Below are 14,438 nucleotides of genomic sequence, written 5' to 3'. Positions count from 1 at the left end.
AGCGAAACGCCATCTCAAAAAAAAAAAAAAGAATTAAAGATTCACGCCTCAATTTTTTTTTTTTAGATGCAGTCTCCCTCTGGTGCCCAGGCTGGAGTGGCAGTGGCATGATCTCAGCTCACGATAAGCTCCACCACCCGGGTTCAAGCGATTCTCCTGCCTCAGCCTCTTGAGTAGCTGGGATTACAGGCACCCACCTCCACGCCTGGCCAATTTTTGTATTTTTCGTAGAGATGGGGTTTCACCATGTTGGCCAGGATGGTCTCAAACTCCTGACCTCAAGTGATCTGCCCGCTGCGGCTTCCAAAGTGCTGGGATTACAGGCGTGAGCCTGGCCAGATTCACTCAATTTTAAGATATTTAAGCACCTACCATGTGCCAGGCATTGTTCTAGGAACTGAACAAAGCAGATGAAGGTTCTGTTTTTATGGACTTAACATTCATTCTAATGGAGGAATATGGGAAAGAAAATATAATCAATAAATTCTACAGCATGTTAGAGGATGGTTTGTGCAATGGAGAAAAAAGAAACAGCAGAGAAATGAAATCAAGTAACAGTAAAGACACAGAGGGAATACAGTTGCAATTAAATACAGTAAGCTTTGCTGAGAAGACAGCAGATAACCAAGACTTGGAGGAAGTGAAGAAAGGCTAACTGGAGGAAGAGCATTTCAAGCAGAGGGCCCTAACCTGAGAATATGGATGGCACTGAGGGGGAGTGAAAATGTAAGAAAGGTAGTAGAAACAAAGTCAGAGAAGTACAAAGCAGAGCTAGTAAGGTTCTGCAGGCAACTGTAACGACTTTGGCTTTTACTCTTAGTGAAATGGGGAGCCATGGGAGCCATGAGTGTTTTCAGCAGAAGAGTGACAAAATCTGATTTCTCAAACCTTTATGGACAGGGATGAAAAGACAGGTACCAGAAACTACCAGTTAGTGTAATCTGGGTGGATACAATGGTGCCTCCACACCAGGTGGTAGCAATAGAAATGGTGAGAAATGGTCATTTTAAGACAAAACATTGAGAATAGGACCCAAAGGATTTTCTGTCAGATTAAATAAGAGGTTTGAGAAATATAAGTATCAATTTGATTTTTGGCCTGTGCCGCAGGAAGGATACAGTAATAATCAATTCAGATGGGGGAAACTATGTGTGGTATAAAATTCAGTGAGCAGATGAGGGTTCCCATCTTAGACATCCTAGAGAAGATGCCACATTGGCAGCTGGATGGATAAAACTGGAATTCAAGAGAGAAACCCGGCACCATTTTCAATATTTAACTAAAAATTACCATTTCTTACCTCTTCCTTGTGACAGTCACTTCCGTAATGATGTTATTTAGAACCATGAGATAGGACCTGATGACCAAGTGAGGAAGTAAGATACAACATAAAGGGCAAGGACTAAGCCCTAAGGCACTTCAACATTAAGAAGGTGGGGAGAGAAGAAAGGGCAGGCAGTGAGGTAAGAAGAAAATCAAGGTGCTTATAATCCCAGGACTTTGAGAGACCAAGGCTCTCAATAATTTGAGGCCAGCAATTCAAGACCAGCCTGGGCAACATAGCAAGACTCCATCTCTACAAAGAAAATTTTATTTTTATTTTTAATTTTTAGAGACAGTGTCTCACTCTGTTGCCCAGAATGAAGTGCAGGAGTGCAATCATAGCTCACTGTAGCCTCGAACTCCTTGGGTCACTCAAGCAATCCCCCTGCCACTGCCTCCCAAGTAGCTAAGCAAGGCATGCACCAAAACGTCCAAATAACTTCTGTATTTTTTTGTAAAGATGGGGTCACATTGTGTACCCCAGGCTGGTCCTAAAGTCCTGGTCTCAAGTGATCTTCCCGCCTCGACCTCTCAAAGTGCTGGGATTACAGGCATGAGCCACTGCATTCAGCTACAATTTTTTTTTTTTTAATTAGCTGGGCATGGTGGTATGCACTTGTAGTTCTAGTCATTCAGGAGACTGAGGCAGGGGGATTGCTTACGCTTAGGAGTTTGAGGCTACAGTGTGCTGTGGTCATGCCACTGCAAAAAGGAAGAAAATCAAGAAAAACATGGACTCTCAAAAGTCAAGCAAGAAAAGTATATCAAAAAGGAAGAAGTACCAAAAAAATCTCTAACACTTCAAGAAAAATTAGAACTGAAAATTAAAAATTGATCACTGGATTTAGTTGTTGGTGACCATAAAAGAGTGGGTACAGTAGAGTGGTAGGTGAAAATGTCTGGTCAGAGTAGGAAAGAACGGGAGGAAGAGAAGTACTGCTGATAGCGAATGCAGTCAGCTCTCTGGAAGAGTTTTGCCATAAACAGAATCAAAAAATTTTAGGCAGTAGCCAGTGAAGGAAGTAAGACTTTAGTGTTTTTAAGATTGGAGAAGAGCTTTTCTGTACAAAAAGAACAACATGATAGGTAATAAATGTACTAGTTATATATTCAAGCTCTGAAGTCACTCTCCTGAAGTTTAAATGCTGGCTGTCCACTACTCCCTAGTAGTGTGGCCTTGGGCAAGTTACCTAAAATCTCTTAGTTCCAGTTAATTCTGCAAAACAGGATCTTCACCTAAATTATTTTCTAACATTAGCTACCACACAGGATTAAGGAGTAAATGAGACAATGCTCATAAGTACTTGGTATAATGCCTCGCACTGTAGCTGATAGTAATGATAGTAGAGGTAGTGTTATGTTAAGAAAGCACACAAAGATTTAGCCAGAAGAACATTCAGTGTCATTTGTAACCATAACAAAATTAAAAACAACCTAAATGTCTAATAGAAGAACACTGTTCGGACTGGGCATGTGGCTTATACCTGTAATCCCAGCACTCTGGGAGGCTGAGGCGGGAGGATCATTTAGGTCAGGAGTTCGAGACCAGCCTGGTCAACATGGTGAAACTCCATCTCTACTAAAAACACAAAAATTAGCCAGGTGTGGTGGTGCATGCCTGTAATCCCAGATACTCGGGAGGCTGAGGCAGGAGACTCACTTGAACTCACGAGACAGAGGTTGTGGTGAGCCAAGATCACACCGCTGCACTCCAGCTTGGGTGACAGAGAGATTCTGTCTCAAAAAAAAAAAAAAAAAAGAAAAAGAGTACTGTTCAAATAAATTATATTACCTAAATATTATCAAAATATACACAGAGAGACATATATATTAAAAGATGTTCACTTTATTTTTAAACAAAATGTAGGTTAAAGAAGTATGCACCATATAAAACCATTAAAAATCAAATAATATGAAAAGTTCTGAAATGATAAACACCAAAGTGTTAGCGGTGGTTATGTCTGGGTAATAGTGATATTATTTATGTTCTTTTTGCTTATCTATGTTTTCTCATTTCCTGCAAACAAGAATACACATATAATGAGAAAAAAATAATTTTGATACAAAAGTTTACGATGAACATGTAAGTAGTATTAGACACTTTGGCAAATCCAGAAAGAGAGGATTCAGTAAACCAATCGATTTGTAAAGATCACTAGCAAATGGTCCAGAGACAGGACAGAAACTAGCAAGTAGTAAAGGTAGAAGGAAATGATAAAGACACGGAAATACGAACACAAACTTCTTACTTACGCAATCTAGCTATATGTATTTGCAAATAAAACAACTATTTTCTTAATTGGGAAAGGTCTACGACAGGCCAGAAATTAGGAGACGAGAGTATACAGGAGATGGAAAGCTGTATAGGTGTAAGACCCCTTATGAGTTGAAAAGAAAAGTTCTACTAGTAGGTTAGCTTTAAAGGGCAGTTTTTTTTTCACTAAAGATGACACAGGTAGAAGACATAGTAATACTGTGATGAATCTGAGTAAGAAAGAAAATGAGTGGTCTTCTAATAAAGTGTAATAGGAAGATTTATAAAAAGTGAAGGAATGGGACATGTGATCAGGGGATAAAGGCAGGTAATAGTTTATCAAAATTAGTATGAATGGGATACTTACGCAAAGGATTTTGTCCTTCACTGGCATAATATTCATACATGCCACTTTTAACCAGTGTGTCATAGTGAGGTAAGAAGTCAATTCGTTCTTTCGTAGCTGTCAGCAGTAACTGATTGACTGACTGTAGCAGGTACAAGGTGACTCCATCTTTAACAGTTTCATCTGTAATCAAGAGTGAAAATCATAAGTGCTAGGTCAGCATCACAAACTCAATGAACTTATAATTGTGAATATACAAACTCTATCTATGAAATATCTTTAATGATAGTAAAGAAAAACCCCCAATCATCTACCTGTAAACAAAGTCATGTTAAGGATATTAATGAAACAAGCACAAACACTTCCATTCATTTGAAACACTCAATTTTTAATAGGTTAAACTATCATAGGAAATCAGATGAGGATGTAAAATAGAGTGGTGTCAACATGAATGGAGAATCGTTAAATTCAGATGGAATCAGGCATGAAAAACCAGCAGGTCTTGGGAAACTAATTAGGTTAAAAAAAAGATAATGGAATAATCCAAGTTGGTTAGGAAAATTAGCTTCAGAAGATTTGTGCTAGGCAGAATCATCTTCTGTAGCCGTAACTGATACCAACTATTTTTCTATAATCAAGCTTGAAAAATAAAACCTCTGTGCAAACTATGCACATACAGCCAGTTTCCTCCCTCATCCCAACAAATTAACAAAAATCATCAACAGATTTAGATGCATATCTAATAAAATAGTTATTGCTATACCACGTACTAGACCTTATTAAATATAAAAGCATGAACTTAGTAACACAGTTTACCTACCAAAATTATCACAGGTAATTTCTTTCCTACTTGTTGTCGTAATAACAAATTTTTCTTCAGGTGAAATGCCAAGTGTCTATCCAAAATAAGAAACAAAATCACTTATTACACAAAGGAAATCAATGTATTATTCAAATTTATAAAAATATGAAAACATTGACAGTACATAATTTTGTAACAATTACTACACTTATCTAGGAAATACAAAACTCAGTATATTTAAATTTTGCCTTTGCATAATTAATAGAGCATAAATCTATATAAATTACTTAACGAGGTCATTTTTTTCTGCTACTATAAGCAACCTAGGAACACTAGTGATTAGCTAAAACGTTTTGAAAGAGTTTTAACATCATCAGCAGGACCCACCCGGACAAAAGACATAGTATTTCATACCAATGTACAAGTTATCAACTTACTTGGAACAAAGTTTTAACATAACTCATGTTCATATAGACTAGATATTTAAGTATGCAAAAACAAAATAGAAGAAAACAGAAGTTAGCATTTTATAGTACGGAGGGAAGATAGCCATGCTTTGTAAGACATACAGGTCCATTCAAAAGAATAATTTTAAAAATTAAAGCAAATTATAAATTAGAGGGAAACTGGCTGGGCGCAGTAGCTCACGCCTGTAATCCCAGCACTTTGGGAGGCCAAGGCCATCAGATCACAAGGTCAGGAGTTCGAGACCAGTCCGGCCAACATGGTGAAACCCCTTCTCTACTAAAAATACAAAAATTAGCCGGTGTGGTGGCACACACCTGTAATCTCAGCTACTCAGGAGGCTGAGGCAGGAGAATTGCTTGAACCAGGGAGGCGGAGGTTGCAGTGAGCCAAGATCACGCCACTGCACTCCAGCCTGAGCAACAGAACAAGTCTCTGTCTCAAAAAAAAAAAAAAAATTAGAGGGAAATTGCAACAAGAAACAAAAGGTTGGTATCCTTAATAGACAAAAAGCCTTCATAAATCAAGACAAGGATCAACAAAGAGAAAAAGTGAAATGACAAAAAAATGAAAAGGAGAAAATACAAATGACCAATGAACACATGAACTGTAAAATCTCATTAATCAAAAAATGAGAATTAGAAAAGCGGTTAACATTTTCATTTACATTAAAATTAAAAGATACATGCTCTGTCCAAAATGAAACAATACAGCAATATACAGTTAAGAGAAAAGGCTTCTGGTTCAGGTAGTAATGAACTAGTCTAAAGATTAACATTCTTATTGAAAACAACTAAAAAATCTAAACTAGTGATACTCAAATCCTCAAAAATGATATTAATAAAAACCATTATTGTTCACCACTGGAATGAGCTACGGCACCAACTTCTTACTCTGAACACTGACAAATTAAAGGGAAAGAACAAATTATTTACACTGCTTTTCTTGTATCAATGGTATTTCAGGGTAACCAAAACAGCTCTAGCTGATGATGCAAAGTTGTTCTTTAAAGAATTCCAGCTAATAAATACAGGAGGAGTGGCAAATCAGATCAAAACCTCCTCATGAAGGCATTCTGCTGAAATCACATGAATCCCGAGATTTTAATGTTAGCATTGCTATGAGTGGGTGAAACACCCACGCATCATGTGCCTCCCAATGTAATGCCATATGAAGTATCAGTACTACCTACAAAGTACTATTTGCCTCCTGACCCCAAAGAAGTTGAACCTAAATCAAAACAAGCCTTTAAAGCTAACTTCTAGTTTACAGAATATATACGGAGATAAAACAAATTAAGTAACATCGAAAAAGAGCACAAACAAATCCATAATGTGGAATATTAAAGACCTAGTTGATTTCTTCAAGAGGTCAACTGCAGGAAAAGTAAAGAGCCTGGGGGGAAGAGAAATTTGCTCAAATGCTTTAAATTGAAAATAATTAGAAAACACAAAAAAAACAGTTTAACGTGACGACTACGGCAGATCCTGATTTAAACCAACTATAAAAAGATACTTTTAAACATTCAGAGAACTCAATAAGGACAGGGACATTAGACAATATTAAAAATGCTTAATTTTAATGGTTTGATAATACATATCCATGCTGAAGTATATGGGGTGAAATGACCTAAGACTTAGAATACGCCTTAAATACATTACAAAAGACAAAAATGATGCTAGTGTGGTAAATTCCTGTTAACTTGAATCTGGATGAGTACACTGGGGTTCATAACACGATTCTCTCTTTGTATGTGTCTGAAGGTTTTCATAAGAAAATTTCTACTTTAAAATATCCTGGAATAGGCTGGGCGCAGTGGCTCAAGCCTGTAATCCCAGCACTTTGGGAGGCCAAGACGGGCGGATCACAAGGTCAGGAGATCGAGACCATCCTGGCTAACACGGTGAAACCCCGTCTCTACTAAAAACTACAAAACACTAGCCGGGCGAGATGGCGGGCGCCTGTAGTCCCAGCTACTTGGGAGGTTGAGGCAGGAGAATGGCGTGAACCCGGGAGGCGGAGGTTGCAGTGAGCTGAGATCCAGCCACTGCACTCCAGCCTGGGCAACAGAGCAAGACTCCGTCTCAAAAAAAAAAAAAAACAAAAACAAAAACCAAAAATATCCTGGAATAGTCCCGTGGAAGAGAATAGAGGGCCCTAAGAGAGGTCCACATATATATGCATGGAGAGCCTAGCAAACAAGAGAGATGACATTACAAATTGGTGGGGAAAGAATAAATTCTCCAATGAATGATATTAAGACAACTAGTTGTCTCAATATGGAAACAGATAAAATCCGCACCTTAACTTACACAAAAATAAATTCCAGGAGAATTAAAACAGCTGTACTTTAGCCCAAAATTGTAAAAGGAAATAATTTTGAGTGAACACAAAGCGATTTCTGAAAAGGTACAAACAGTGGGCCAGGCACAGTGGTTCACAGCTGCAATCCCAGCACTTTGGGAGGCCAAGGCGGGTGGATTGCTTGAGCTCAGGAGTTGGAGACCAGTCTGGGCAATGTGGTAAAACTCTATCTCTACAAAAAATGGAAAAAAAAAAAACAAATAACGGCATGGTGGTGCACACATGTAGTCACAGCCACTCAAAGAGGCTGAGGTTGGAGGATCCCCTGAGCCTGGGAGGCCGAGGCTGCAGTGAGCTGTGATCACACACTAGTGTACTCCAGCTTGGGTGACTTCTGAGTGAGACCCTGTCTCAAAAAATGCAAATAGCACAAGTCATAAAGAAAAAGACCCAGACAACATAAAAAGATCAACATCACTAGTTATCAGAGAAATTAACATCACTTATTCTCATCAGGTAGGCAAAAATGTTAAATTCTGAGCCCATCAAGTGTAGGCCTCTGCACAGAGAAATACACTGCTGATATGACTGAAAAAAAGTCAAACATAAAGAAAGCAATTAATTTGGCATACTTTAGTAAACTTAAAAGATACTCATATTCCATGCAATTCCACCCTAGAAAAATAAAGCCATAAACATAAACTGACTGGGAAGATTCTATTTAACAGAGATAAAATCTGACCTTACAGATTTTTATTAGGTTTTATATAACCATGACAGTGGTGTATTTTTTAATTCATTACTACTTTTTTATTTCTATGATGTCTCAGTTTTTTTGTTTGTTTTTTGTTTTTTTTGTTGTTGTCATTGTTGTTGAGACGGAATCTCGCTCTGTTGCCCAGACTGGAGTGCAATGGCGAGATCTCAGCTCACTGCAAGCTCCGCCTTCCAGGTTCACACCATTCTCCCGCCTCAGCCTCTCAAGTAGCTGGGACTACAGGCGTGTGCCACCACACCTGGCTAATTTTTGTATTTTTAGTAGAGACAGAGTTTCACCATGTTGGCCAGGCTGGTCTCAAACTCCTGACCTCAGGTGATCCGCCTGCCTTGGCCTCCCAAAGTGCTGGGATTAGAGGCGTGAGCCACCAGGCCTGGCCAATGTCCCACTTGTTATATCATACAATTATACATCCTGTAGAACAAAATGTGCTTTTATAGTTACTGAAAAACTATGTGCAAATGATTTTTTTAAGATCTATGTTCACCTAAAAAGTATTTATATCTAATTATTCCATATAATCCCACATAAGTCTAATTTTTTTTATTTTTTAAAGTTTGAGTACTTTTCTGGGATAATTGCATATAATAGTTCATTTAGCCTTCACTACCTACATAGAAGACTCCCCCTATTTCCCAGCTGTCAAATTATCTATAGATAGGAATGCTAGCACCTTATTCTCTTCTTCAAACATTGACAACTGTGTTATCATTCCTGACCATCTAATTGTATCCAGTTTTGCCTGTATTTTCCTGCACTGGACCAAAGAGTTCATTTTCTTCTGATTTTTAATCCACATTAAAAACCCACAGATTTTTAATCCACAAAAACCCACAGATTTTTAGTCTATAAATCTATTATTCAATTAAGACACATAAACTCTCTTTAAGTTCCTGGATACATGTGCAGAACATACAGGTTTGTTACACAGACATACATGTGCCATGGTGGTTTGCCGCATCTATCAACCCATTATCTAGGTTTTAAGCCCCACATGCATTAGGTATTTGTCCTAATGTTCTCTCTCCCCCTGCCTCCTACTCTACAACAGGTCCTGGTGTGTGATGTTCCCCTCCCTATGTCCATGTGTTCTCATTGTTCAACTCCCACTTATGAGAGAGAACACGCAGTGTTTGGTTTGCTGTTCCTGTGTTAGTTTGCTGAGAATGATGGCTTCCAGCTTCATCCATGCTCCTGCAAAGGACATGATCTCATTTTTTTTTTATGGCTGCATAGTATTCCATGGTGTATATGTGCCACATTATCTTTATCCAGTTGATCATCAATAGGCATTTGGGTTGGTTCCAAGTCTTTACCATTGTAAATAGTGCTGCAACAAACTTTAAAATTAATCCATAATAAAAATCCATGGTTTTTAATCCACATCAAAAATCCACATTAAATATCCATGGATTTTCATCCATATTAAATATCCATGGATTTTTCACGGGGCACAGTGGCTCATGCCTGTAATCCCAGCACTTTGGGAGGCCGAGGTGGGTTGATCACCTGAGGTCAGGAGTTCCAGACCACCCTGGCCAACATGGCAAAACCCCATCTCTACTAAAAACACAAAAATTAGCCGGGCATGACGGCTGGAGCCTGTAATCCCAGCTATTCGGGAGGCTGAAGTAGGAGAATCGCCTGAACTTGGGAGGCAGAGGTTACAGTAAGCCAAGATTGCACCATTGCACTCCAGCCTGGGTGACAAGAGTAAAACTCCATCTCAAAAAAAAAAAAAAAAACATGGATTTTTAATATATAAATCTATTATTTAATTAAGACACACAAACTATTTGTTTTCCCTGCTTCATCTATAAAAATTATTTCTTGAATTCACAATTTTTCTAAGTATTTTATTTTATTATTGTTTGTTTTTTGAGACAGAGGCGCGCTCTGCCACCCAGGCTAGAGTGCAGTGGTGTGTTCTCGGCTCACTGCAACTTCCGACTCCCGGGTTCAAGTAATTCTCCCTGCCTCAGCCTCTCAAGTAGCTGGGATTACAGGCACCCACCACCAGATCCAGCTAGTTTTTGTATTTTTAGTAGAGACGGGGTTTCACCATGTTGGCCAGGCTGATCTCTAATTCCTGACCTCAGGTGATCCGCCTGCCTCAGCCTCCCAAAGTCCTGGGATTACAGGTGTGAGTCATTGTGCCCAGTGGCATCCAGCTAGTTTTTGTATTTTTAGTAGAGACGGGGTTTCACCATGTTGGCCAGGCTGATCTCTAATTCCTGACCTCAGGTGATCCGCCCACCTCGGCCTCCCAAAGTGTTGGGATTACAGGCGTAAGCCACCATGCCAGCCCCAACGTCTCTCAAATATTTAAGGACCAACTGACTTGCAGTGCGTAAAATGATTACCTACCAAAATGATCAGTTAATTTTATTTTTAAAATTATTTTCTTTCACTATCTCTGAACAACAGGTAATTTTCATCCATGGATTAGTCAGAAACTACATACCTTAATTAGCATTGCTCTGAAACTCTGCAAACTAGCCAGCTTTTAATGTGGCTCCACTATATTTCGTTCCCCTACTATGGCACTTGCTATGCAATTGTTTTCTGCTTTTTTTTTTCCCCCAAAATATCAGGTTTATTGTAGAAATTGATGAGTAAATCTTACATTAAAATACAAAGCACCTAGAATATAGCTGCAAAACAAAAAACACTGGAGCCACACACAAAGGAAAAAGTAGGTAACTTCTTCAAATGGGTGGTGGGGGGATATGCACACATGGGGCTTAATATCTGGGCATATTTAAGGACTAACCAAATGAGTCATCTTCTAATCGTTGATTCTGCAAGGCCATAAGGGCTCAAGTGAGTCAACAGCTGTTTATCAGAGGTCTAAGGGCTTCTTGCAGATTTGCCCTTTCCATTTCTTCCCTCTCCTTTTCCATGAGGTGAAGTTTATTCAAATAACAATTTAGAGCCCAGCGTGGTGGCTCACACCTGTAATCCCACGACTTTGGGAGGCCAAGGCAGGTGGATCACCTGAGGTCGGGAGTTCAAGATCAGCTTGGCCAACGTGGCAAAACCCCATCTCTACTAAAAGTATAAAAACTAGCCAGGCGGGGTGGCAGGCACCTGTAATCCCAGCTACTCAGGAGGCCAAGGCAGGAGAATCGCTTGAACCTGGGAGACAGAGGTTGCAGTGAGCCAAGATGGCGCCACCGCACTCCAGCACGGGTGAGAGCGAGACTCTGTCTCAAAAAAACATAAATAAATAAATAACAGTTTAGGATCATCCATAATACTGCCTGACACTACAAACATTTATTGGTTTAATTTACATTTTAACAAAAACTTTAGTATATTATTTTGTCTCTTCCCCTAAGGACAAAAGTGATGGTTCTAATAAAGAGTGTGGAGTAGTGAAAAAAAAGAAAAAAAAAAAATATATATATATATATGCGCTTTGGAATCAAACTGACCTAAATTCCAAACCCAGTTTCACTGCTTGTTGACCATGTAATCTCAGATTATTAATTCAGTGACTTAAATCAATTCTTCGAGTACGTAATGGAGACAAAGTTATGGGATCAGAGGCATAATCTAATAATGCTTAAAAGAAGTCTAACAACAAAAAAGTTAGCCTTCCCAGCCTTCTTTTTTCTTACTAGTTGGTTCCTCTCATTTTTAACTAAACTTAAAATGTTTTCTAGCAGGATAAAGTGGGAGGAAGGAGGAAAATAATTAGTTAAAAGAAATATTTTCCTTTGTTTTCCAGTTGAAATACTGAAGGAAGGAATAAATACCTCTGTTCCCTACAGCAAAGAATGTCATTTGAGGAGTATAACAGAACGAACAGAGGTTCTGGGTTTGAATAGTAACTTGAGTTTTACTATCTGAGTAATAAGTCACCATCTCCAAGACTGTGTTTATACTTCTGTAATAATAGGCCACTTATACTTCCTCTATTTATCTAAGAGTTACCGAGACATCTTACAAGCAAAAAGAGGGAAACAGTGCCATTTCTAGAGGAAGGGTAAAGTAGCAAAACATTTTCAAAAAGCAATTTTAAAATACGAAACAGGAGCTTTAAAGACGTGTCTCATCTTTGATCCAGTTCTAAGATTTCAAACTAAGCAAGCAATAATAAAGACATAAAAGGCTATGTATTAAAAGACGTTTTTCCACCGGGTGCAGTGGCTCACACCAGTAATCCCAGCACTTCGGGAGGCAGGTGGACCTCTTGAGCCCATGAGGGCGAGACGAGCCTGGGCAACACAGCAAAAACCCCGTATGTACGAAAAATACGAAAAAAAAAAAAAAAATAGCTGGGCGTGGTGGCTACTTGGGAGAATGAGGTGGGAGGATCACCTGAGCCCGGGCATATCTGAGCCTGGGAAAATATTCATTATAGCATTAGTTAAAATCAAAAAAATTAAAAGTAATGTAAACTTTAACAGAAAGGAGACATTTGGTTACGTAAATAGTGGTAGCAAATGGACCATTTCAAATTTTGACTTGAAGACCTACGTTAAAAGACACTTCTGACACTATTAAGTGAAAAAATTAAAGAATATAAAACACATATTTTAGTAATTTAAAAAATGGAGTGTGAAGGAGGAGGAACGCTTAAAAGAGTACTCTCAGGTGCTAAGAGTAGTCATACAGCAGTTTTACAGCAAGTAAAATATTTACTTTCTCCCCGCCTCTGGTTCCATATTTTCTTTACTGATATTTTTACAATAAACATAATAAACGTAAAAAGTTTCCCTTTTGTAGAATGGTTCTGAATACAAAGCATTCAACAAAAAAGATGAGCATTCATTCACCTTTCAAACACAACAGGAATCTACTACATTCAGGCACAGAATTAACTTGAGTGGATAGGTTTTTGTCTTCATTCATTTATCCATTCTAATCTGGGCATTTACAATGTGGCAGGCACAGTTCTAGACGCTGGGACTACAGCTGTGAACAAAAGAAAGTCCTTACGTCCCAAATCGTTTTCATTCTACGGATCATATTTTCAATTATTTCAGCAACCATACAGTTATATGGTCTAGAACATTTCTAAACTTATCAGCCTCAAGACAAAACACCGCTTCAAAGTTTTTTTTTTTCCTTGGAAGCTAAGTGTTCTTAACAGCTTAAAAAGGGACCTCATGTGGTTAATTCAGAGCATGACAATATTCCTTCTTCAAAGCTCAGGCAATGCCACCACCTCATATCTATAAAGTACATCACAGTTTAAAGCAGATTTCCCTACACGTGGATTTTTAAAGCAAACCAATACACGGGGCAGGTACGTTCTCTGGTGTTCCGCAGTCAGCCATACCAACCTTTGACTCGGTTTCGGAATTCCCAAGGGTTAGGGCTCAGAAAATCAGAAGACCAGCTCTACCTGCAAGCTGACCTGGCCGTGCCTCCGTGCGGAAGGATTCCCCTCCACCCGGCCCCGCCCCAGAAGGACCTGCAACCTTGACAGGGAACCCGGGGACGCCCCGCATCCTCTAACGAACTCGGGGGAGATCGACTCCAGGAATTTCACAACTTCTCACCGTCGCCACACTCACAACAGAGCCCCTGGGTGTGAACTCCCTTCTCTCGTTTTAAAAAAGTTACAAAGTAAAAACAGACACCAACGGCTCTCCCTAGACTGCAGGGTCGCGATCGGGCTAAGCTCGCCCAGGACCAACAAACGCTGAGGTCTCAACCCGGGGCGGCCGGGCCTCCCGTAGAAGGAGCGGAGGCAGAGGGAAGGCCACGGAGGAGCCGGCTCTGCACTCCGAGGCCCGGGCCGGGGCCCGCCCGAGGCGTCCGGCCACCAGGTCACGGACAAGGTGGGCACCTGGGAGGGAAAAGCCAAGGCCGCAGGACCAGGACCGGGTGACAGGTTTATTGCCCTCCGTGAGCAAGTTGAGTTTCTCGTCACCCTCCCACCCCCAAGTCTACACGCGCATCCCTTCCTCGCCCCTTCGCGTACCTGACACACAGAGGCGCGAAATCCCGCGTAGTCCGAGCGCTCCCCGACCTGCAGAGACCGGTCCCCGAGCTCGGACTCCTTTTCGCGCCGGTCAAACAAGTACACCGTCCTGTGGCCGACGCCTCCGCCATCCTCCTTAGTCCCCACAGAGGCCCCGCCGGGCCCGCCGCCGTCCGCCGCTGCCATATTGGGGAGAAGGAGAAAAGACAGCGACGCCGGCCGCCGCCA

At 40.1% G+C, this 14,438-nt stretch overlaps 1 protein-coding gene across 1 annotated transcript in view; it reads right to left on the bottom strand.

Moving 5' to 3' along the window:
* SMCHD1 (structural maintenance of chromosomes flexible hinge domain containing 1) overlaps positions 1–14,431 on the bottom strand; it is a 156,572-nt gene extending 142,141 nt beyond the window's left edge. The window contains exons 1-3 of the mRNA XM_011957791.1: positions 14,211–14,431; positions 4,744–4,819; positions 3,945–4,106 (exon numbers count right to left, since the gene is read on the bottom strand). Coding sequence (XP_011813181.1) covers positions 3,945–4,106; positions 4,744–4,819; positions 14,211–14,396 — 424 coding nt within the window. The 5' untranslated portion in view covers positions 14,397–14,431. The remainder of the gene's footprint in view (positions 1–3,944; positions 4,107–4,743; positions 4,820–14,210) is intronic.
* Between the last annotated feature and the right edge of the window lie 7 nt (positions 14,432–14,438).

The sequence above is a fragment of the Colobus angolensis genome, unplaced genomic scaffold, assembly GCF_000951035.1.
Source record: "Colobus angolensis palliatus isolate OR3802 unplaced genomic scaffold, Cang.pa_1.0 Scaffold45, whole genome shotgun sequence".
Classification (NCBI taxonomy): domain Eukaryota; kingdom Metazoa; phylum Chordata; class Mammalia; order Primates; family Cercopithecidae; genus Colobus; species Colobus angolensis.
Note: the sequence above shows the minus strand (reverse complement) of the source record. Positions and strands in the feature narration are given on the sequence as shown.